At 47.0% G+C, this 25,480-nt stretch overlaps 1 protein-coding gene across 1 annotated transcript; it reads right to left on the bottom strand.

The window, feature by feature from the left end:
- Positions 1-442: 442 nt before the first annotated feature.
- Positions 443-25,153, bottom strand: LOC144093959 (uncharacterized). Its single transcript, XM_077627735.1, has 2 exons — positions 25,029-25,153; positions 443-3,902 (listed from the first exon to the last, which is right to left on the bottom strand). Exon 2 carries the CDS (start codon positions 3,483-3,485, stop codon positions 1,767-1,769), a length of 1,719 nt encoding a protein of 572 aa, XP_077483861.1. The 5' UTR covers positions 3,486-3,902; positions 25,029-25,153; the 3' UTR covers positions 443-1,766.
- Between the last annotated feature and the right edge of the window lie 327 nt (positions 25,154-25,480).

Below are 25,480 nucleotides of genomic sequence, written 5' to 3'. Positions count from 1 at the left end.
GCTGCATGACTTGCTGCATAACATGCTAGACGCAGCACTCGCAATAACAGGCTCATTCTCCACAAAACATCCTGTATATTGATGCGCTCAGCAGGTAAGCTTGCCATCTAATTTTGCCACGCTGCTTGCACAGACGAAGCCACGATCTCCTCGGTAAATCACTTTACATTTGTTCTACTGCAGTATATGTGTTCGAAGTTTAGTACCTGATTGTCTATGTTTAACAGAAATAATGTGCGAGTACTTTTTTGCATTTAGTTTCTCACACATTAGAGGGAGGCGCCCAGTCTCTCTGAGCAAGTTCTCCCAAACTGGTGTCGAATGTGTGCTGGAAATTCCACATAATTAGAAAATCACAAAGACAGAACTTTATTTCACGTGCCGAAGACAGGACGGGCGGGGGGGGGGGGGGGGTGCTTGCTCGCCAGCCCGCCCGCCTGCCTGAAGTCGGTTTTGTGGCAGGCTGCTCACCTGCCCAACGTCTTAGGCCCATTTCACATGCTGCGAATTTCACCGTCCGGCACTGTGAATTCGTTCGGTCTGCGGCTGGAGAGGGCCGCCGCTCTTGCCGCAGACGGCTCGCGAACGATTTCCGTCCGGTTGGAATTCATTCGCATCGTCGGTGTGTTCGCTCTGCGACTGACCAATAGGGAGCATCCACTGCTTGGCTCTCTGTCAGGCTTGGCTTTGACCAGCTTTGGCCAGGCTTAGCTTTGGCCATCGTGTACTTTTCGAATAATTCGGAACTGTTTACTCTGATAAAAAGATACGAAATGTTACCTTGTATCTAAAATTGCGCATGACTACAACAACGTAAACACGTTCTATGTTACATTACTGCCGCATTTATTCACAGGTTGGATAAGCAGACATCTAGCAACCCTGTTGTCACAACCGAACGAATTCGCCGGTCCTGCGTTGCATGTGAAAGGACTCAGCGGCAATCGCATTGCGGCGTCAGCGGCGGCACCGAATTCGCAGTGTCGGTGCGGCAAAATTCGCAGCATGTGAAACGGGCCTTAGGCGGTAACCCATTTCATCGTGAGAGGCTTCTCGGGAAGAGCAACCTGGGTCGCAACCCAAGTTCCACCCATGGCACCGCCTGCCATAGCACCGGCCTTGTGCCACTGCGCCACTGCTAACCTTACCGCCGGGTGGCTTACTTGCCAAGGTGCAGCCGGTGGTAACCAGACAAGAACCTGGGGCGCTAATTATGCGGCACCACCCCTAAGCTCATCGAGCTAAGCGGAATGAGCAGCAGGAGGAGAAAGGAAAGGGAGAGAGAACTAGCTGGATGATAAAAAAATGAGAAAACGTGTCGCACAATTAATTTGAAATGAAATTGTGTGGAATCACACGCAGATAATTGCAGTTTAATGGGAACAAAAAAACAACGGTAAACGCACATGCTTGCATGTATGCGCAAATTTATCATACGTAATCACAGTATAAATATACGGCACACATGAGTGCATATCCATTTTGTGACATGATAGGCATGCAGCCTGTGTGTATGCCTATATTCACGTATTTCAACAATCAAAAGAAAAACATGGAGGTGACGCACCGTGAACTATTTTGTACGAATATTCAGAAATGTTTGCCGATACAGTCAGTGTATACGTATACATGCTTCAAGTGAAGCAGTATTTTTTGGTTTGCGGCAGGAAGACAAAATATTTTACATTCAAAGCGCATTGTCGCGCTCGTTGGTCAACGCTGGTATTTCAGCGCTTTGTTGAGCAGTGATAAACCTAGTTACAGAGTCACTGCATACTTTTTGAAGGCGGGAGAGAGCGGGACGACAACGTGAAATGAATGACAGAATGGTCGCTCAAGCCGGGCAGGAGAGTCATGGACGAAACTGATTCAGGCGAAGTTGTCAATATGAGGTCCAGTATGTTAGCACACGAGCCCTTAATGCGCGTAGGTTCTTTAACGAGCTGGCGAAGGTTAAAAGTTGAACAGATGTCGATGAAGGCCAAGCACTCTGACGAACCTGAGGTCACTATGGGGCAGGGATCGCTCCACAAAATGGCCGGGTAGTTGAAGTCCCCCAGCAGAAAAACCGGTGCCTTCGGAAATCTGCTGACAACTTTGTTGAGGCAATTATGCAGGTCCTCGCAGAATGTTGACGCCGCACTGGGTGCCCGGTAACAAACGCAAAATATTGCGTCTTTATCATTTAAGTTGATGCAAACGCAAAGAAATTCAATGGGCGACGGAACTGTGACTTCGTAGGAATTGAGGTCATGAGAGACAGCGGCCAAGATGCCTCCGCCCGATCGTCCGCAGCGGTCATGTCTGTAAAAGGTGTAGTCCTTCTCACACGTAAATAGGTCATAGTTATCTACCTTCTCGGACAACCAAGTTTCCGTTAGTATGACCACATCAGCGGAGCAGCTGTCAATCAATGATGACAAGGAATCGCGCTTGTTGAGTACGCTTCTTATGTTGGTGAAAATGAATGAATGGTCACGCTTGTACGTCCGGTCGGCTTCAGAAACTGCGCAGGAAGCCTCAGTCTCAGGCGTGGGTAAGACTGAAAATTTTTCGCCCCTACCAGCGGAGGCAAGCGCTTTGAGCGATTCTGCTTCGCGCACGCTGTCGGTTTCAGCGCAGTATACGTAGCACTTTCTGTTTATATACAGCTTGTTGTAAAGCAGGTTAAAAGGCTGGCCGCTGGCTTTGCCGAAATCAAAAAGCTTTTTCCGAGCCTGCCTTACAGCTTTGCAGAAATCTTCTTGCAAGCTGACACCTGTGCCTTTTAGCTTAGACCTCTGGGACAGAATATTGTCTCTGACTTTTGAAGGAGCAAACTTAACGACGATCAGACGACACCTGTCGGCGACAAACGGACCCAGCCTTTGCGCTCGCAGAATGTCGTCTTCCGAGAGCTGCATAGATAAGTGATCTAACAGAAGCGAACGTACTTTTTGTTCAGCCTGAGTTGACGTTTCGCTCCAGCTGTCCGCGACGCCGTAAAAAATTAGGTTGTCTCTGCGATGCCTGTCCTCATCGTCATAAAAACCGGAACTGTGCTCAGTTTTTTGAACACTGACAGCGTCAGAAACGTTGCGATGCGTTTCAGACGCATCTTGAAGTCCTTCGACCACGTTCGCTTTCAGTTCGACGGCTGCCAACCTCGCGCTGATATCGGACACTCGATCCTCGAGGGTTTTTTGACAAGTTTTGATCGCGTTGAGGGAACACATCAGCTCGGCATGACGCGACTCCATTGCGCTAGCCAGGGATTCTACGGCCGCCAACACCTCGGCGTTTGTCTTGCTGGCATCCGTTTTAGGAGGACCGGGGTTCAGTTCTACGTCGCCACACACGAGGAGCAGCTTCGCAATGTGAACGCAGTCGGCAGTGGACCGAATCATGTTGTGAAGAAACAAACCGAATGGCGAGCCTGTATTATTGCGGTGAAAGGTCACTGCTGTTAAAGTGTACCATATCATGAACTCTTTCTCTAAAGCCATTATTTTTGGTCACCTATGCAGTCCCTAACCGGATCAGAGCAACCTTGCTGTAGCTATCGTTTCGTTACGGCAACTCTACTATTAATGGGATTTTACGAGGAGACTAACACGCATGGAAGAAGCGGGATGCAGGGCCAATCTGAAAGAGTTTTTCAAATGGCCGTGTTAACACCTGCGCCACTGCTCAGCTCCGTCATGACCACTCCCTTGCACACGCGCTCGGCAGCAGCAGGCGTTCAGCGAGAATGTTATTGGCCGTTGTAGATTCCGCAGAGGGACGTCTTGAGGTGGCTGCAAGGCCTTTACAAGTGGCAGAGCCGCGAGTACAATACTGCTGACTCCGGTGGGAAGGGTGCAGAAACCGCAGGTTCTCCGCGATGGCAACTCGGGTCGTGTCAGGAGGAAAAGTGGCGCCACCTGGACCAGAATGCATACACAGGAGGACCTTAGGACATTAGCAGCGGATTCATCACTGGGAACGTATCAAGAAGTACCCCCTTATATTTCGAATCTACCTGTTTTGACATCACTTTAATTGTGAGGCAACTGTGGAATAGCGTAACTTTACCATTATGAAAATATTGATGGGAAAAGTCTAACCTTCCGATGCGTAGCAAAATCTAGCTTTTAGATTTTGTCTTGCGCTCGCCCCGAGTAGTTAACACTGCCATAGAAAAGCCAATAAGTTGAGTCTTTGATAATAGATAGCACAAAACTACAATCGTCTCAAGGAGGGTTTGTACGGATATATGTATATGCACTGTTGTGGTGCTATCTTACAATACGTGAAAAAAAAAATGCGTTCATAAACAACATCCCGTCGGAAAAATGCGCTTGTCCTAAATTTCTGGGTATGTATTCAGCTTATTTCGCATTTTAAATTGGACGGTTTAACCAGAAACCAAAATCTGCATGCTTGTTATCAGATAACATGATTCCAATGCTCTCTATAAGCACTTTGCGTAGAGGCGTTTCAAGAACACAAGGTATTTTACGCTGCATTAGTGCTTCTTGTATTTATGCTTTCTTACGGTTTTCCTATTATGGAGTTTCATACGTTTATGTTTTAATATATAGCGAGACATCTCTCACACACACACACACACACACACACACACACACACACACACACACACACACACACACACACACACACACACACACACACACACACACACACACACACACACACACACACACACACACACACACACACACACACACACACACACACACACACACACACACACACACACACACACACTAAATTCTCTGTCATTTTCTCTTTTCAATCTGATGCTTCGCGCGGGCGAACCGTGTGTGCAGTGTGTGTGTGTGTGTGTGTGTGTGCTTGTCCAGCCATCCAACGCGCGCGATGTCCAACACTTTTTACGTTTTTACGTTTTTTTCTTCCTTTCTTCTTTCACTCCCTCCTTTATCCCTTCCCTTACGGCGCGGTTCAGGTGTCCAACGATATATGCGACAGATACTGCGCCATTTCCTTTCCCCCAACACCAATTATTATTATTATTATTATTATTATTATTATTACCACTATGAGCGCAAAACTCTTGTGCTGATGTGCCCGCGCGCTGCCAACTATACCTCGCGGCCAAACGCGCGCTGGCGCAGTGCAAGAGTGCCAGCCCGTCTCAGTGCAAGACAAGCACGGCGGCCGTGGTGCCATTTTCATTGTTTTATGTCACTATTCATCTCCTGTAATTTTACACTGCAGATTCTGTTTTTGTTACCCCTCTCTGTCCACTCAGTGTCCCTTTCATATTTAGTTTCTTTCTTCCTTTCTTCTTTCACTCCCTCCTTCATCCCTTCCCTTACGGCGCGGTTCAGGTGTCCGCCGATATGTGAGACAGATACTGCGCCATTTCCTTTACCCCAAAACCAATCATTATTGTTCCCCGCCGCGGTGGCTCAGCGGTTAGGGCGCTCGACTACTGATCCGGAGTTCCCGGGTTCGAACCCGACCGCGGCGGCTGCGTTTTTATGGAGGAAAAACGATAAGGCGCCCGTGTGCTGTGCGATGTCAGTGCACGTTAAAGATCCCCAGGTGGTCGAAATTATTCCGGAGCCCTCCACTACGGTACCTCTTCTTCCTTTCTTCTTTCACTCCCTCCTTTATCCCTTCCCTTACGGCGTTCAACGATATATGATATATGAGACAGATACTGCGCCATTTCCTTTCCCCAGAAAACCAATTATTATTATTATTATTATTATTATTATTATTATTATTATTATTATTATTATTATCATTATTATTAGCCCAGGTTCTTCTAGTTACGACGGCAGATGCCGCTGCGAGCAGAAATTTTAGTGCGAAGCCATTGCTAGTCCCGCTGCGAGAAAAGCCGGCGGCGTGTGTGTGTGTGTACTCGCAGATGGTACAGAAAATATCAGCGATGGCAAGAAAAATAGGCTGACGTCATCAAGCGGCCCTGGGACGCGCAAATAATGACCAAGCATCGCCATTACCGGAAATCATATTCATGTCTGTCTGTTGCTGTATGTTGTGGTTGCCAGAAAGAAAGAAAAGGAAAGTGCACAGGCCTGCCTACTGGCTCAAGCCGAGCCGCAATCGCTACCACAGTAGAAGAGTTAGAAGATGGAATAGGAAGACAGGATAGAAAAGACGCGCGGTATAATGACCCAGGCCGATACCGGAGGCAGTGCAATACCGGGCCAACCGGTGGCGGAAGTGAAGCAACCTTCAAGCACTCCGCCACATTTCCAAAAACATGTTGAGTTCAAATGGGACCTGGATCAAATATTCCAAAGGTCCTAACCCCGACAACGACATATTCATGTCGTTCTTCTATATAAGCCCGCCACTGGCCGACCTCCATGAGGTGCCATTCATGTGGTGACATTCGTACAAATATTGTGCCGCAACAGTTTGTCGTGCAGCTTTCCGGAAGTTGTCATATGGTTTCGCGTTGAATATAAACTTACATGTTCTATAGTCAAGTAGGAAGCTAACTTGCGACAAGGATTCTAACCGATGACATATGCACCTTGCATTATATGCCTTCCCAGACTTTCGTATCAAAATTGTGGTGCAACCAATCGTCGTACAGTGTTACGGGTGGCGCCATATGCGTGTTTGTGTGGGTGGTTGGTTTCATACTTCGAAAAAAAGAAGACTGATCGCCTGAAATAAACTCAGTTCGCAAACCGCAACCAAACGTTTACGTCTGGCATTCGCACACATTAGCAGTCTTAAATGTCTGTGCCGATTTTTTTTCATTTTATCTTCAAATAAACCACTATTAAAAATAAATTTGAATTTAGTATGGCTGTTCAGCAGCCAAGGTTATGTTAAGACTTATACTTGAATCTGTAATGCGCCTCGCGCACACCGTTCACTGCCGTCTAAAAGCAGGTGCAAGTGTATATATAAAACACTCAATTGTTTTCATTTTTCTTAATTGTTGCTCAGGGACGTATTGCTTAGCGGATGGCACTCCTCGATAAAATGGCTCCGTGGACCATCCCTTTGAATGGTGCCCATTGGTCCAGGTTGCAGATTGGTTGTTCTGTTTAAACGAACTGTGCCTTAGAGCTAAAAAGAAAAGTATCGTAACACGTGTTTCATTTCATTCATGAAATATGGGGAGTCCATAATAGCACTCCAGAGTTCACTACCCCTTATCGCATGCCGGCATTTGTGACGTTAAGATTGTCGAATATAAATATAATGCTTCCATTTTCTTTGTTACAGCGCGCTACTCCACATAAAAAATGACAGTTGAACGAACACACGCAACAAGATGCAGCTAAGGTGGAAAACCAACTAGCCCCTTTTACAGCACGGCTCCTAGTTTAATGAAGCGATTACTGGAATAAATGGATGAGGAAGGGTGAAGTAAGATGATGTCAAGATATTTAGTCACAATCTTTTTAAACCTCAGCTTTTTTTTTACAGTTTAGTAATGTCGGATCTTTCTGGTGGGAAAGGGGAAAGTTCACAGAGCACACAAGCGTAATTTTTCAAGAAACGCGTGAAATGTGCGCCTTTGCCGTTTGGTGTCATGGGCCATAGTCGGCAGCAATAATTCTGGAAGAGGAGCCCCAGGCACACAGAGTGGGGTTCCCTCTCGTGCGCTGTCATCACAATCCTTACCATCATCAACAACAGCAAGACCATGTCTACCGCTGGATGAATAAGGCCCCCATTGCTCTCAAATTTGCCCTGATATGCGCTAACCGCGCCTACAGTGAGTATCCTATTCGTATATCTCTCCATCTGTCGTTTCCTTTCCCGTCTGCATTTCTATATCTGAAAATTAATCCGGAGCCATCCACTACGGACCTCTTTCTTCCTTTCTTCTTTCACTCTCTCCTTTATCCCTTCCCTTACGGCGTGGTTCAGGTGTCCAACGATATATGAGACAGATATTGCACCATTTTCCTTTCCCCCAAAGCCAATTTAAAAAAAAACACATGCCTTTGCCCTAACAGACCGCTGAATAGCTGCTCTCCGCTATCAATGGGTCGCCAGTGTTAATCTCTTGCTCCCCATTTCCGCCACGGCATTATTAACGCAAGCTTGTTCACTATTTCACACTGCACCCTTTGCGCCTCTAAACATTGTTTTTAGACCAATGCAAACGTGAAATACGATGTCAGAATAGCGTTCGTTTAACCGGAGCTCTTTGCAAGGTGGCAGCATAGGACAACGCGTGCTCGGTCCGCGAGCCGAACACCGCAGCCTAAACAAAGCCGCCCGAAACTTCCTGCTTAGTCCTTGTTAGACCGTGCAGGGGCACGCTTCCTCGCCGAGGTACACAAGCCGAGTACGCGGTCGCACTCATGTGGTAATGCGGCCGCTACAGTGTACGATTGCAGATAACATGGAGACTATGTTCGGACAAGGCGCGATTAGCCCAGCTTTTTTCATATCTTTAAGCATCCTCATATCTCTCATTTTATAACCTTTATGCCCTGAGGCAATAAACATCACTTGAAAAAAAGGCGCAAACACGAAAAAAAGAAAGAAGGGAAGAAAGGAAGAAAGAAGGACAGAAAGAAGGAAAGAAAAAGAAAGAAAGAAAATAATAATAATAATAATTGTTTTTTGGGGGGGAAGGAAATGGCGCAGTATCTGTCTCACATATCATTGGACACCTGAACCGCTCCATGAGGAAAGGGATAAAGGAGGGAGTGAAACAAGAAAGAAATAAGGAAAGAGTGAAAGATAAAATTCTGAGGGCACTTAAGTCTGCTTACGTGCAGGAATGCGAAAGCATGGAACTTTCTAGAACGCGTTTTTTTTTCCGCGGCGCTTGTAGACATTTTTTTATTCTTGTTTTATTTCTCATTTTTAATTTTCATGTCTTAAAATCGTTTCATTTTTATTATTTTCTATTTATTTTTACTAATTATTAACAGTAAATAATTATAACTAATGACTAAATACTAATAACCCGTTACTTAGTAATTGGTGGTGGTAGTGGTTTTTTATTAAAATAATAGTAAAAAGGAAGGAAAAGATTTTTGCTAGCCCCGGCATCTGCCATCGATACTTAGTAATTGCTAAAAGTATATCGGTTATAGCAATTATGCGATTGATAACGTCATAGTGTGACAGATTTTGCGAACGGAGGGACGGATGGACAACGATGAGCCATTAAAGGCTTTCGCCTTAAAAAGACAAAGAAAGAAAGGGAGAAAAAGAAAGAAAGGAAAAGCGCAGCTCACTCTGTTGGCCCCATTGATGAAAATTTTTAGCATTCGCATGTATAATTTAAAGTCTGCGAAAAATTGGTTGCCCCGCCGCGGTGGCTCAGTGGTTAGGGCGCTCGACTACTGATCCGGAGTTCCCGTGTTCGAACCCGACCGCGGCGGCTGCGTTTTTATGGAGGAAAAACGCTAAGGCGCCCGTGTGCTGTGCGATGTCAGTGCACATTAAAGATCCCCAGGTGGTCCACATTATTCCGGAGCCCTCCACTACGGCACCTCTCTCTTCCTTTCTTCTTTCACTCCCTCATTTACCCTTCCCTTACGGCGCGGTTCAGGTGTCCAACGATATATGAGACAGATACTGCGCCATTTCCTTTCCCCTCAAAACCAATTATTATTATTAAAAATTTGTTTCGAAGACTAGTTTTGAGGAACGGAAATGGCGCAGTAACTGTCTCGCATATATCGGTGGACACCCGAACCGCGCCGTATGGGAAGTGATAAAGGAGGTAGGGAAAAAAAGGAATAAAGAGGTGCCGTAGTGGAGGTCTCCGGTATAATTTCGACCACCCGGGGACTCGCCGCTGTGGCTCAGTGGTTAGGGCGCTCGACTACTGATCCGGAGTTCCCGGGTTCGAACCCGACTGCGGAGGTGCGTTTTTGTGGAGGAAAAACGGCAAGGCGCCCGTGTGCTGTGCGATGTCAGTGCACGTTAAAGATCCCAAGGTGGTCGACATTATTCCGGAGCTCTCCACTACGGCACCTCTTCATTTATTCTTTCACTCCCTCCCTTATCTCTTCCCTTACGGCGCGGTTCAGGTGTCCAACGATATATAAGACAGATACTGCGCCATTCCCCCCCCCCCCCCAAAAACAAACAAACAAACAAACCACCTGGGGATCTTAAACGTGTAATTACATCTCACAGCACACGGGCGCCTTTTGCGTCTCACCTCCATCGAAACTCGAGCCGGAGAAGACGGGTTCGAACCCGACCGCGGTGGTCGCGTTCGATCGATGCGTCTCCTATACATAAAACCTGGTGAAATCCTGCCAGCCAACACAAATGCGGAAACATCAGGTATCTCTAATAATCAGTTTTCTCTATCTCTTTCCCTCTTTCTCTCTAGTGACTATCTGGGTCATAACGGGTGTTAATTACAAGTTACGAGGCTTTTTATTTCAAAATAGCTGGTTTTTATGAACTGGCACAGCGCGATCAACGTTTCAGGGCAACATGTGACCTGTAGATTTTGTCGCAGGATTGCAATCTACTGGCGCCCGTGTGCTGTGCGATGTCAGTGCACGTTAGAGATCCCCAGGTGGTCGATATTATTCCGGAGCCCTGCACTACGGCACCTCTTTCTTCCATTCTTCTTTCACTCCCTCCTTTATCCCTTCCCTTACGGCTCGGTTCAGGTGTCCAACGATTTATGAGACAGATACAGCGCCATTTCCTTTCCACCAAAACCCATTTATTATTATTAATATTACTACTACCACTACTATTATTATTATTATTATTATTAGCTGATAGTTTTTTCTTTCTTGGCTGCAAATGTTTTACGAAGTAAGGTAAGGAAGGGAAGACGTAAGTTACGTTCAAATGAGAGCTCGGAACGTCCTCGTTCCTAGAAACACATGATGTTTTTATATATGGTCAAAGAACACATGCCACATATCCCCAAAATATGCGCAGTGAAGCTTGCGGAAGGTAGGGGCGAGCACAAGCGACAGACAGGCATGAGGGGGAGACGAACACGCGGCGGAAACGCATATCGTGCGATACGCGATTGAAACGCATTAATACGCACGCCACGTGTTTTTCACGGCGTCTCGGGCTGAATAAGAGGTCGCCAGTGTTTTTATTTTTAGAGACAAGCTGCGCACGAGTACATCATTTTCCTGCAGCCCCTCTGTGCTCTCACGGCGCGAGCCTTTGTGAAGTGCAAGCGCACATGCTCTGTTTACTGCCGCCACCTGTGCTTTCTGCATGCTTCACCTGCATGTCACCTCTTGTCTTTATTGCCGGCGTGCTGCCTGTCCCAATGTGAAGTGAAAACGAATAGCCAGAAACTATGCCTTCAGTTATATGAAAAAAGTCCCGGGATCAGCGTAGTCGCACTCGCTACGTCTTCTTTATGGCTTTTAATGTGCATTTCGCTTCACGGACACATATGCTTGCTTCATTTCTGTGTCGCGATTTCAGTCACGCCACTGCATGCCGGCGGCTCACAATCAATATAGCACAAGGCAAGACAGAAATGTGAGTAGGCTGCTGAGGTCATTATACGTATACGTTCATACAAGGCACGTATCCAAGGAGGGGGGGGGGGGGGGGCAGTCGGGCTGTCGCCGAAATAAAGTCCCCCCCCCCCCGCCCGCCCCCCTCTCTCGGTAGTGCTCTTGATGGGCGTAGAAAAAATCCTTTGGTATGTTCTTGGTTGATATTAACGTTGCCTAATTAATCCTGTGTAACAAATAACGTCAGCATGGGCGTTTGGGTGTAGCAAACGGCTGAATCGATGTTCTCAGCGCGATATGTGAGTGTCGAACGGACGTTGAATGCGCAATCTGAATAAGACGTATAGACTTCACAGCAAAACTCATATGCGCTGTCGCTTATGCACTCCTGCATTGTCACCACTCTCTATATTGAAACACGTATCACACGTGCCTACGGATATGTGTGCGGGAACGCGACAGAGTGTGTATTGTTGTTCACATGATGTCGTTCTCATTTCTCTCCGAACGTACACGCTCCGTGCCGTTCATCAAACTGGCATATCCCACCTCTTGAGCCGGAATATGTGTGATATGCAAGTGATAAAATAAAGCATCGGCCTTCAGTGATAGTTCCTTTGTTTTCTGCATGCACGTGGGCCCAAGGAAAATGCTACAGAAATCCGTCGCATTCTTGTTTTCCACCGAAAGTAAAATAAATTGTCCCCCTTTTCTAAAAACCCACCCTCCTTCTGCCAACCTTGGATAACTGACTCACCATGAACTCTCAATCAGCACAACACGCCCTGTCCAACCACCTATTACACGTTACGGGCGGCCCTAGTGGCCGCTTCCTGAAATAAAGTCTTTCTCTCTCAACTTCCTACGGGCGCTGCTGATACATGAACCGAGTAGCAGTTGTTGTTGGGATAGTAGGACTTCCATGATCTTTGATGAACCGGCTCAAAAGGACAACGAACAAGTGGAACAAGGACGACGTCTTCTATTTGTCCGTTGTTCTTTTGCGCCGGTTCATCAAAGAACATCAAACGAGGCCCAGCTCGTTTTCGCGGCGCTGTTGCAACGAAAGAGAAGCGCGCGAACCCGTTGCATGCGCGTTGTCAGTATATACGTAGGCGTCCCATGAGAGCAAAGAAAGGCGTCGTTTCCACGTACCCGACATAAATCCCGAACGTCACACTACCTACAAAGTTTTTTTTTATTCGCTACAGTTATCACAAGTATGCGAAACTGCGCTGTTAAGGTGTTTCCATTCCTCATCAAGCGGTTTCATTAGCCCCATGTTGGCTTCTATAGTGATCGCTCAAAGGGTAGATAGGGTTTGGAGCATACTGGGCTGGGGCTCCAAAGGAAACCAAGGTACATCAACGAGGGGTGCGCCACAAGCATGGTGCACAGCCCAGGGCGCGAACACGTCATCTTGAAGGTCGCTTAACGGGGTGGCACTGCTCTGGAGCGTCGACCGCACAGCGCGCACTTGTATCTGCGCGCTTGGTTTGAACGGAGGCGCGCCGGCGGTGGCAGTGGCCGTGGCGGCGACCCGGCCGATCGATGCGCGGCCACTGGCTTGGGCTCCGGTCGGGATGCGGGGAATCGGAGTCGCTCCCGGCGACTAACAAGTGCTCCCGAACGCATCCCTCCTCGGCGTTGCCCGCGATGCATCGTGATCATGCGACCTCCTCTCCCCAAGTGCTCCGGCAGGCGTGTGCAGTAAACGTAACAGCTGCGGCCACACCCAAGGCCAGTTATGTAACCTTCGCCAAGTGGATGGAGAGTAAATACGTCACCATAATTTCATTCTTTTTCGACGGAAGTGATTCAGAGGCGGAGTACAATGAGTTGCCGTGTGTTGCCGTAAGCGGGCTCGCCCCCCCTCCTTTGCTCACATTCTGCCATGCAAAAAAAAAAAAAAAACCGTGAGTGCTTCGCCAGCTCCCTCTATCGCCTGGTATAAACATACGCATTCCTCCTGAACGTCCTCCTCAACCCTTCTTCATGTTTCTCACCATCCCAACTTATGTTACTCGTGGTAGGGATAAGCCGGTGCAAGACGAATAGGCTAACCATTCCTATACTCCTCTGTTTTGCGCTTCTTGACAGAGCTTTCCCTGAAAAGTGCGCTTAAATCATGTGCGGTAGTTCAAGCTGTTGAATTCGGCGAAATGTAAATACAGGGAAAGGTTTCAATGTCCACTGAAATTGTCTTCCCCAGATTGCACTAGTGAGCGACTGTTCCCACCCGAATGCGCCGGTCTCCTGGCATAAGTGCTTCGCAGTCGGCATTAGTCTGATTCGAGAGCCTAAAGGGGACATGGTGCTCTAGATGGCCGGCTTCTGGGCTGTTTTAGGGATGTAGAAGGACAAACTGAGCATTTTGTTTGTTTGTGAGCGAAAAGCCCGAGTTCCTTCGAAGTCGGACGTTCACAAATTCTACCAACTCTAGAAACCTTCACCAGTGCGCTAACAAGGTGTGCCCAAAGCAGCGCCCCTTGCTTGACTGTGTTTTCAAGGTGGGGTGAGAATCCAAGATGCGCTGGGCTGACCATTCAGCAGTGCTGCCTGATGCTTGGGGCTAGTTCGTTCTTTTGTTCTTCGAATTCGTATTTTGTTCATATCTAATGTACATTTTCAATGCTGTGTCGTTGCCAAGAAGACGGTCAGTGGACGCTGTTAAGCCCTATTTTGAGGCTTTTTGTCCATTGTCCGCGACATCATTGTCTGTTGATATTGATGTTGGAATAAATTGGATTGGATTGGATTGGATTGGATTCTTACTTTTTGCAATACGCATCACTGGAACTTAAACGTTTATTCGCGCCCAGGTTCCAATGACGCATATCATACTGCGAGATGTAACGGAAGCAGTAGGTGCGCCACATTCCAGCTGCAGTCAATTTATCACTGACTCTCTGTCGTATAAAAAACAAAAACAAAAACAGGAATAAATAAAAAAGTGCTAACCCACGATTCAAAACAAATCGAAACAAAGCTGCATCAGCGTCCGCTCCTATCGTTCCTGTGTCTCGCATCTGCGCTCGTTTCGGTGAGCTGCCTCATGCAGTAGGGATTACTGATCCCGGAACAGACTCGGGCTTATTGCTTCCCAAGGCTGGCACTGCCCGCCTACATGTCGAATGGCAGTTGCTGAGTGCGGTCACTGGCTTATGTCTGACCAAATTGCAGGGACGTTCACGCTGCTTGCTGCGACTACGGCCTCTGGTTCTTCTTCCGTAAGGTTCTGTAGAACTGGGCAACAAAAACACGCAGGCATTAGTTGTTCACCATAAAAATTGGGGGGGGGGGGGTGCACTTAGGCTCCGCCTTAGGGGTATGACACGACAGCGTTAATGGTTATTTGTTACTTTCTTTCTTAATTAGGTCCTTCTTCTAAGTACGCACACTCATTTGTATACATAAGTATGCTAGACCGCGTGACAAAGCACAAGACGCACATGGTCTCTCTTCAACCAAGTAGCACGAGCGTACCACAGTGCAATATGTTGGTGAACCTCTTGATGTGTTTTTTTCCCGATAGAACTACACATTTTGTGGAAAAATAGAATGATGAACCGGCACTGCGAATCAGTTGTTCAACTGAGGGAAGTGTATGAACAGACCTACTTTGAAACGGAGTGGCACTCTCTCTTGATGATGTGCTCGGCTTTACCCCCCGTCGAGTGCTTTGTTGCTGTGTCTTTGGAGGTGTCTTTCATGGCGTTTCCTGATACCTTTGTAAATAGTTCATGTAAATATAACATATTTTCAGTGTAATAATTACCAAGCTTAAAAATAAGTGCCTAAATGGCCTAGAGGTAAGGTGTCTTACTCGTAACCCAAGGATCATGGGTTCGATTTTCAACTAATTACATAATTACGCAACATAACCAATTATTTAACGTAATTATTTACCTTATTTCCTTATATATCCCAATGACATGTCAGTCATGCTGCGACCTCATGGTCACAATTTAACTCGAGTTCTAATCCTTTTCATTCCATAGGTTAACGTGTGACGTTGCAAACCTCTGCCAATCATGAATTAGTCTCACAACGCGGCCGGTTCTTTCTCCGAACGTCCGTTTTAAAGCTGTCGCGTTAAAATCATTCTGCACCCTCTCTCTGCAAGAGCACTGTCGAACAAGATGCTCACCTACCCCCGTGGCTCCCCAGTATCTAAGTGGATGCCAGCATCCAGGCCTGTGAAACAACAGCAATTTACTGGCCTTGCCAGCCTGCCCACAATGAAACGTCTAGGTTTAGAATCAGGGAGCCTCCTTCCCCGTTTTGTGCGGTGTTTGTCACTATACAGTAGGCGCTTTGTTCTGCTTCTGTAGCCACCATTACCCAGCTCCCCATATGACGCATTGTAACCCGCACTGGCTTGCTTCAAGCGGTATGCCAGCTTCGGCGCGTCAAGCCGCAGCCCAGTGCTTTGTCAGGCCACTCGTCGTCTAACGGCCCGCATACTGTACCCTATACGCGCTGAATGAGTCCCATGTGGTCTCATTAATTCGGAAAGCCAGGAAGGTTTAGTGGCCGGCCTGGCGACCCCTCTCCTCTCGGCGCCGCCTAAACTCTTCAGCCATGGGTGATGCCAGCCTCCTTTTGACAAGAAAAAGAGCACCTGTGGCACCGCACGCGTGCTTTAGTTCCCCTTCTCCCATCCTCCAACTCCCACTCCAGCGTGGTAACCCTCACCAGGCGCTTCGGAGGTTGTGCTTCGGAGATCGGGGTTGCTCTAACTCATGCCTTCATTTGGAACTGGCCGAGGCCTCTTTCCCCGCGCCGTGCGAGCTTTTCCTGGATAGTTGAAGCCGATATTCACCTTCCGCTGTGGAATCTGCCCAGCACATGAAACCGACGAGAATCCGACACCTGCAAGCAACGAGACTCTCGCAGGACAGTGCAGCGTCCTATGACGCTGCGCCATTCCTGGATGAAGTCCCTGGATGCAGAGACCGTATCATCGGCGCCATCGAAATTTCGTTAGCAGATTAACCAACCTCTTCTCATTTATATAGTCAATCTTTTTATTTCTTGAGGCAACAAGCACCATGCACTTAAAAAAATTGCCGTCTGTGTACGTCTGCGTTAATCCAAGTTTGAGATAGATTGGGTTTGGTGGTGCCATGTGCTGATGCCTGAGTGTCTAGTATGGGCGCACGGCTGTATGATGTCTGTTGTGCTTTTGCTGCCACGGTCGCATTAGTGCCGCAGTAACCTCTAGTTAATAGCTTTCGCTGATAATCGGAGTGGCCTGATGCAGTATCGAGTGATGGGGCCTAACATGAGGGAGGGGGGGGGGGAGAGTGCGCGTAAGATACCCGTGCCGAGAGGAAGAGAGAGCGGACGACGACGCTGCTGCCTACATATACTTCACCGTAGCTATCCCTGTATAAGAAGAAATTAACTCGGGCTTTCCTGCGTAGCCCGATTATTCCGGCGCTGTTTCTCCATTTATTAAATATAAATGACTGGGACATTTCTTTCTCTTTTAAGATCGAAGAAGAATTAACATTTTAAAGAAACTTTATTCATTCCCAGGTACAGCATAGTTATCTAGCGTATTTTCACCTCAGTCATCTTACTGTCGGGTGCAAACCAAGCAGCTGCTCCCCCATGTTTTCCCGCCCACTTTTTCCTATATATATTGTGTCGCTCTGCAATAAAAGAGCTAGTTGAACTCGGCGCTGTGTCGTTATACCTTCCTCAGTACTTGTCTTAAGGTGGGCTGTTTTTTCTGAATATGAACTACCAACTAGCCCGTGCGACCACCCTTGCAAGAAATAATAAAAGCGAAGCCTGACATAACACGCCCGACTTCCGCGCCGTGTGCCCAGAGCGGTGAGAATGTAATTACGACGCTGAGAAAGAGAACGCTGTGTCACTGCTAGCTCAGAAAAATATGCTGCGCTGTCTAACACATCAGAAGATGTATTAGACATCACAACATGAACCAGCAGATGAATTTCTGCGTTCCACCTGTCGCGCTTCAAATCCCACGTGCAACCTGGGCTCTATGGGAATGTCACAACAAGATTCCTCACACTGGTGATGTTGAATGACGGCTTTTTGTGTTTGTTTGGGGCATGATGACCTTGGTTGCTTATGTACCATGAAACACCACACATGTCATTGTTTTGTGGCTGCGTTTATAATTTTTTCCACGAGCGGAATTTCAGAATGACGCCGTAGCAGTTGTGCGGTGTCAATAAAAATGCGAACCACTAAAGACGCCAAGAAAAGAGACCCAGAAGCTCCACAAGGGTTTGAACAATCGCGGCAGAAAATGTGGGGGAATTCCCAGTGTAAAAGTGGAGCGTATTATGCTTTTGACATGAGAGCACAGAATTTCTGTAAAATTTTCATTTCAACTCCAAATATTGTACCTACGAACGCACCTCGCTATGTCAATATTTGTTGCTTGTCATCAGGCACAAATCATGAGCCCATTTAAAAAAAAAGAATTCCACCTTTCTTGGACAGCACTTTTAATTGTGAGGCAACGGCAGAATGCTGCAAGATATTGTTATGAACATAATTATGGAAATGGTTTAACCTTCCGATACGTAACAAAATATTGCTTTGCAAAGTTTTCCCTGTTCTCGAACCAGTTATTTAAGACTGCCGTAGTAAAGCATTAGGGGGTGTTTTCTAAAAGGAACAGGAGAGAACTGCAAGCGTCTCGAGGGGTGGGGATCTGCAGATATATTGATTGTTTTGGTGCAGTCTTACGATATGCGAAAAAAGTTGAGTTCACAAACAACATGCCATTGAAAAAATGCGTTTGTCCGGAGTTTCTGAGTATGAACGCTGGATGTGAAGAACACTTTGTGCAGAAATTTCAGGTGATACCAACACAACGTAAAATAAAAAAGTACTGCTTTATTTTTGCAGCGTAATGCTAATATTGGAGTATGTCTGCCCTCTATGCGACCTCTCGTTGGCTAGTTTGGGCTCTAAACTCCAGTGCATTCATAAGCTAGTGGCTCATTTCTAACTAGCGATTATGGTTTCATGGGCAGCAATAGCAGCAGTAAATGATTATCTAGGTTGGGAGAGTTCACATGAACAGAGGCCACGCAGAAAACTAAAAGGCTTGTAATTAGGATAAAGCCTTGCTTTATATGTAGTTTATATAATTTAATGTAGCTGCATATAACTGTGGAAGATCCACAGGCAATGGAGCTTAGAATGCCATATAATTTGTGAGGCAGCATATAAGCAAAACACTGTACGTTGGCAACCTCAAGACTCAAAGCGTTCAAACTCAGGAGATTGTGTACAGAAGCCGCAAAATGGTTGGTTTTCTGCCACTACTAAGAATAATTTCGTGCAGCGAAGGGGAATGCAAATGATACTTCAGTGGAGTACCATTTGAGTGAACTTCTTTCAAGTGAAACTCTGCTCAAGTGAAACGAGAACGCAGCGTGTGATCTTGATGGCCCAATAAAATTTCAAGCGTGTGAAGTCACGTCATATCAGATTGTTCCCAAATTGACAATTAAGTAAAATTGACACACCTACTTGGTGTTTAGCACTTTCAATAAAAAGCAGACATTTCTTGCTAGAATTCGGCACTGATCACAGTCATTCAACCAGTTAAAAAACCCCGCCCCTCAAAAGTGGGGGTCACTTAAGTTCCGTCTTTAAGGGCATGACCTCTGGCCCACGCAGATACGGAGTGTACTTCCCCTTTCGTAATCGCAATCATAATGAAAGAGACCACGCGACATGCATATGAAGCCCCGCTTTAACCAACCCGTGCAAACGTACGAAGTTACATGCGGAAACATTGCCCGTAAATACTTGTTTTCAGAAAAAAAAGGCATTTTTGTGTTATTTGTGACCTGCCGCCTCTGTGATGGTCCTGAAACAATTGAACATTGCTTCATCTATTGTAAGGACGCAATTTTGTTCTGAGATGTCTTGCAACGGACCTTGAAAAAACGAATTTATTTGAGTTCCCGTACCATACGATACCTCACCGGCGTGCAACATGTTGATGAAACTCTTGATACGTTTTTTCTGGTTGTACTACACAGATTATGGAAAACTAGAATGATGAACCGGAACTGTGAATCAGTTGTTTCGACAAAATATCATTTCTGCCAAATGATAGTTCAACCTAAGGAAGTGCACGAACAGACAGACTTTAAATCGGAGTGGCACTCCCTCTCGGTGATGTGCTCATCCTTACCTCCTGTCTAGAGCTCTGTTGCTCTTCCTTTTGAGATGTCTTTCGTGGCATTCCCCGAAAACTTTTTTAAATAGTTCATGTAAATTCAACGCAATTTCAGTGGAATAAATACCATATGGAGGAAAATTCCTGCGTGGTCTACAGGTAGCCTGCCTGACTCCCGGCCCAAGAGTCAGAGGTTCGATTCCGGACTGCTCCAATTTTCTTTTCAGCGCAATTGGTTTAGTTTATAAACTTGCATGTCCTAATTAATGACGTTTGAGTCACATTGCGAGCTTCTAATCACCAGCTTTTTAATGTTTTAGTCACTTTTAAAATCCGCCACTCGCCGTGTGATGTAGCAATCTTTTCGACCAATCCGGATTTTTCGGTCACAGCAACAAGACGACAACGCCCACTTTTCCGGAGAACGGGACCCTTACACTGTCGGGTGAAAACAGGACCATTGCGCACCTCCATGAAACACGACTGTTGCCTGGATGCAGCTGAGATTCGACTAAGTCAGATGTGCTAGCCAGTATGGGGAGTTATTGCTCTGGCTACGAGCCAAATGTGAAGCCATGCCAACGTATCCTACCAGCCGTACCTTTCACAAGACGTCACTACAACAACCTGCCCATCGACATTTTCGAACTGTATAACTGCTATATCGAGCTGATATTTTTGTACGCAAGTTAGTTTAAGCCCACACCAAATACTTATGTAATAACCCCAAACTGGGGTTTTCAAGGTAATAAATTTACGTGATGTGATGTATAGCAGATGTAACATCCGGGAGTGTAGCCGAGCGAAAGTATCATGTTTATTTGTTTATTTATTTATGCCTACTGCGGGCCGAATGCATTGGCCATAGCAAGAGGACATTGCAACAAAAAGACAAACCTGAAATCTGAAGAGGATATACAACAAAACGACAAAAACTGAGGCCACAAATTCAACTCACGATGTCTTCACTTAGCAAAAAAGGCATTCCAGTTCTTTTAAAAAGTCATTCGACTCAAATACGACTGGTGGCAACTCGTTCCATTCTTTCACTGCTTTAAGGAAAAAACTCTTTTTCAAAGAAGTTCGCTTTTTGTAAAAATCGGAGCCAGTGCGTATGGTGAAGTACGCATTGTTTTCCTTGTAGTGGATAGCTGGACGAAATTCGCAGTGGGACCTTTCCAGTGAAAACGTTTTGAAATAGCAGAAGTCGGCATATTTTCCGGTATGTTTGCCATGTCGGAATCTGATTTTCTCGCCTAGGCGAAGAGGGAAGGTTTAGTGTTTTATATTTACCATATATAAACCTTGCAGCTTTCCTATGAGCGTGGTCGATTTATCCAATATCCTCCTTCGTGGAAGGGTCCCACAACACTGACGCATTTTCCAACTTCGAGCTGACGCGTGCATTACATGCTAAATGCTTGGTACTAACGGGACCATTTGTAGGCGTTATTTGAGGGAACACAACTCTTGAAAAGCAGGAGCACAAATATCCGAGATGTGAACTGACCATAGTTATTCGCAAGGGTTACTCGTAGCTATTAGTATTTGTCAACTTCCAGAATCGCACTATTGTGAAGGCAGTAAGTAAATATGCTGGGACGGCTTTTTTCTCGTTGCTCGTAGTAAAACAGTTTTTTCTTTGTCTATTTGCGTGCCTCATTCTTTACCAGCCATCAGTCGGCTCAAGTCAACATGTAGAAACTGCGTGCAAAAATTTGCCAAGATTTGTTTCAAATGATTTACACGTATAAAATTTCTCTAGTGGCGGTAGTGGCGGTAGTGCACGTCGGCCGAAATGATGCGTTCCGACTCGGACGTAATACTTCTGTAGGTTTCAAAAATGGTCGTCAAAAGTTGCAGTAGGCTGGAATTCGTTGAACTGAAATTCATGCGCGTATCGATGAATGACTTCAGAAAATTTTGCCTGTCAAAAAATTCGTTCTAGTGACCTTAATTCATACGGTATTCTACTGTATACGGTTCACGTACACGGCCTTCCCCCATGTACATGTGCCGCATATGGTCCCGCGTGGAAGAGGGCGTGGCCGAGAGGACCAGGGGCCGTGCGACAATGCAGTGCACATAATAATAATAATAATAATAATAATAATAATAATAATAATAATAATAATAATAATAATAATAATAATAATAATAATAATAATAAATTGTTTTTTTTTGGGAAGGAAATGGCGCAGTATCTCTCATATATAGGCGGACACCGGAACCGCGCCGTAAGAGAAGGGATAAAGGAGGGAGTGAAAAAAGTAAGGAAGAAAGAGGTGCCGTAGTGGAGTGCTCTGGAATAATTTCAACCACTTGGGGATCTTTACGTGCACTGACATCGCACAGCACATGGGCGCCTTGCCTTCATAAAAACTCAGCCGCCGCGGTCGGGTTCGAACCCGGGAACTCCGGATCAGTAGCCAAGTGCCCTACCCACTGAGCCACTGCGGCGGGTGCAGTGCACATTGCCACTCGCTAGTTCAGAGTAACATGACGTTGTGGAGAAATTCTGCAGGCACCGCAGAGGAAAGGGGTAATTAGAGAGACATGGGAGAGGCATTTGCCCTGCAGTTGGTTTAGTCAGGCTGATGATGATGATGAGCATCCCGTTCAAGGAGAACAAAAACCAAATTCATGCTTGCGTGTTTTCTTCTTTGATGCGTTGGCATTAGTATGCATGAATGAAGCTGAGATGTTTACTAAGGTCGTTAAATAATTAAGAATTGAATTTATTATTGTTTCTGTCTCGGTTTCATCAACAAAACGATGGCTGTGACGTCAAAGGTGGTTTTAGGTCACGCGAGGCACGAAAAAAAGTGAAATATAATTGCTAATACGTAGTTTTAATTGGCACAGCGCTTAACCCAGCCTGCTTCGAGAGCCGGAATGACAACAAAAGGCGTATGCTCAGCGTGACGTCTTCCCGTAACAACTTGCCATTGAAATGCGCCGACAAAGCGGCATTGCAACGGAGAGAATGGCTTTGTACTGATGTTGTCAGTGCGTAATTATCACGTGCCCGGCGCTTTAAAAGTGAAAATCCTGTTTAGATGAATGAATGCAATCCAATGGAGAGCATTTGAGCTGTTAGGGGACCAATTGTACACCTCTCCATGGGGTGACTGCGTGCAAGTACATGAAACTTCAGGTGAGGCTGAGAATCCACCCGTTCTAAAATAATAGGAACGCTGTTTTTCCCTCGAAAGCAAATAACATGCGGCTGCATTACAACGAAAACAGAACTTCTGATAGGCGGAATGGAATTCTGCGAATTTAATCGTTCGCTCATCGCCGTAAAAAGTACAACATAAAGTTCTTCGTACCTTTTTCTGTCTTTGCAATCCGTAGCTTTAGCAGAAAAAGGTATGAAGCACTTTAGGTTGTACTTTGTACGGCGATGAGAGCACGAATAAATTCGCAGAATTGCCTTCGCCTATCAGTAATAATAATAATTTGTTTTTGGGGAAAGGAAATGGCGCAGTACTTGTCTCATATATCGTTGGACACCTGAACCGCGCCGTAAGGGAAGGGATAAAGGAGGGAGTGAAAGAAGAAAGAAGTTCTGTTTTCGTTGTAACGCAGCCGCATGTTATTTGCTTTCGAGGGAAATGCAGCAGTTCCTATTATTTGAGAACGAGTGAATTCGCAGCTTTACCTGAAGTTTCATGTACACGCAATCACCCCATGGAGAGGTGTACAGTTGGTCCCCTAACAGCTCAAATGATCTCCCTTGGACTGCATTCATTCACCTAAACAGGGTTGTCACTTTTAGAGCGCCCCGCACGTGATAATTACACACTGACAACATCAGTACACAGCCATTCTCACAGCCATGCACAGAATTCTGTGTACATCAGTACACTGCCATTTTTTCCTGTCTTTGTAATCCTTAGTTTTGCCCCGCCGCGGTGGCTCAGTGGTTAGGGCGCTCGGCTACTGATCTGGAGTTCCCGGGTTCGAACCCGACCGGGGCGGTTGCGCTTCGATGAAGCCGAAACGCCAAGGAGCCCGTGTGATGTGCGATTAAGTGCACGTTAAAGATCCCCAGGTGGTTGAAATTATTCCGGAGCCCTCCGCTACGGCACCACTTTCTTCCTTTCTTCTTTCACTCCCTTCCTTATCCCTACCCTCACGGCTTGGTTCAGGTGTCCAACGATATATGAGACAGATACTGCGCCATTTCCTTTCCCCAAAAAACCAATTATTATTATTATTATTAAATATGCCGCCAATACTGTTGGCTGCATGTTTGACACTTCTCAAGAAGCTTACTACCCGTTAAAAAATAGTCTCTTATTTGCGCTGTTGGAAGCATATTTATCACGACCAAACAGTGGTGATTCATCATTACTTTCAGAGTGAATGTTTTGTTAAATCACAGCTGAAAATTACGCGACGCTGATTTAGAATAGACGCCATTAGTTGCGGCTTGCTCTCTGACATGCAACCACGAGCGATTTTTGAATCAGCGCCCCTTTATATGTGAACAGCCAGCGAAGCAGGTTTTCGAAACGACAACACCGAGCGCGCTTCACCAGCTGTTCATTTTGGCGCGCGTTCTGGTTCCGAAAGCCCCGTAGACGCGCGACGGAGCTCGCGATGGGGGTCACGTGACCTCCCCTTTCGGCCGTTCAGCGTTGCCAGAGGAGTGTGGCTGGCGAGCGGGAGTAACTGATCTGAGAGGAGGAGGCCGTAGTGGCGAGGAGGAGAGATGCGCGCGAAAGCGTGCGCTCCGGGCTACGGAAGAGCGAAACCGAGCAGTGCGGCAGCGTATAGTAAATACGTGGTTGGTTTCGGGCTTGCTTACTTTCTAGCTCACGCACGTGCGATTGCCCATCTCGTAACTCGCGCGCACTCGGCGAGGAAAGGACGTTGAGAAGCGGCTGCGAATCGCAATTAGCGCGCAGTTCTCGGAGTCTCCAGTTCGCGTCGTGTGTGAGTGCGTGTTCTAGTGGCCGGAGCTGCTTGGATTTGGAGAGCGTGGGGCAGAGCGCGCGCGTGCGCTTTTTTTCCCGTCGCGCGAAACCACCGTCGCAGAGATCCCTGCCTTCGCGGCTACGAAGAGGAGTGTAGTGCGGCTTATAAGAAGGGGAATCGACGACTGGAAGCGGAGCCTTCGATCATTCTGCCGTTGGCCCGTAGTGGTGTGTGAGTGAGTGCGCGTGATCGCCGTCATAGCGGAGTAAAACTCTGCGGAGCAGCATCAGCAGCAGCAACAACTTGGCACGAGTGCGACGCTGAAAAGCGTGTGCAACAGCGTCCACTGCTGGCTAGCGTCTCGAGTGCTACACACACTTCGCAGTAAAACCGAGGAGGCAGCAACAGAAAACAGGCACAAGCAACTCATCTGCTGCGTGACAGCGACACAACAGCGAAGCAACAGTCACGAGCCTCGTCTACCGACTCACCGTCGCACAGGTCCCAACTCGACCCGGAGGCCACGCTGAAAAAGAGCAATGTCGGATACTCCTCCACCGCGACCCTCCACCGGCACCGCAGCCGCTAAGGGTAAGCAAAGCCCGCTCTCTTCCGGGGTTTCGACTCCGGCCGCTGGTTATGGGAAGCGCCCACGGGCTCTTGAAAGGAGGGCACGCCCTTCTTGCGTTACTACACGCGCCGCGTCGGGTTGTCGCCGACGCGCGCCGAGCGAAGGTCGCTAGGCCGGAGCTATTTCTGCCGTGAGCGGCGCGCTGGCTGGCCCATCTCGTCGTCGCCGACCCACTCGGTGGCGCCTGACTCATGAGATATTCGGGCGCTGTGCCCGCTGCAGGAGGAGCGCGCCTCCGGTTGACTCCTGCTGCCCGTAGTCGCGCTGCTGTGTCGCGCGCGTCGTATACGCGCTCTGGACGGCGATGGCGGC

The sequence above is a fragment of the Amblyomma americanum genome, chromosome 6 (assembly GCF_052857255.1).
Source record: "Amblyomma americanum isolate KBUSLIRL-KWMA chromosome 6, ASM5285725v1, whole genome shotgun sequence".
Taxonomy (NCBI): Eukaryota; Metazoa; Arthropoda; class Arachnida; order Ixodida; family Ixodidae; genus Amblyomma; species Amblyomma americanum.
This window is presented reverse-complemented; position numbering and strand designations above follow the sequence as displayed.

Coding starts and splice junctions, on each gene's coding strand:
- LOC144093959 (XM_077627735.1), bottom strand. CDS start 3,485: ATGGCTTTAGAGAAAGAGTTCATGATATGGTACACTTTAACAGCAGTG.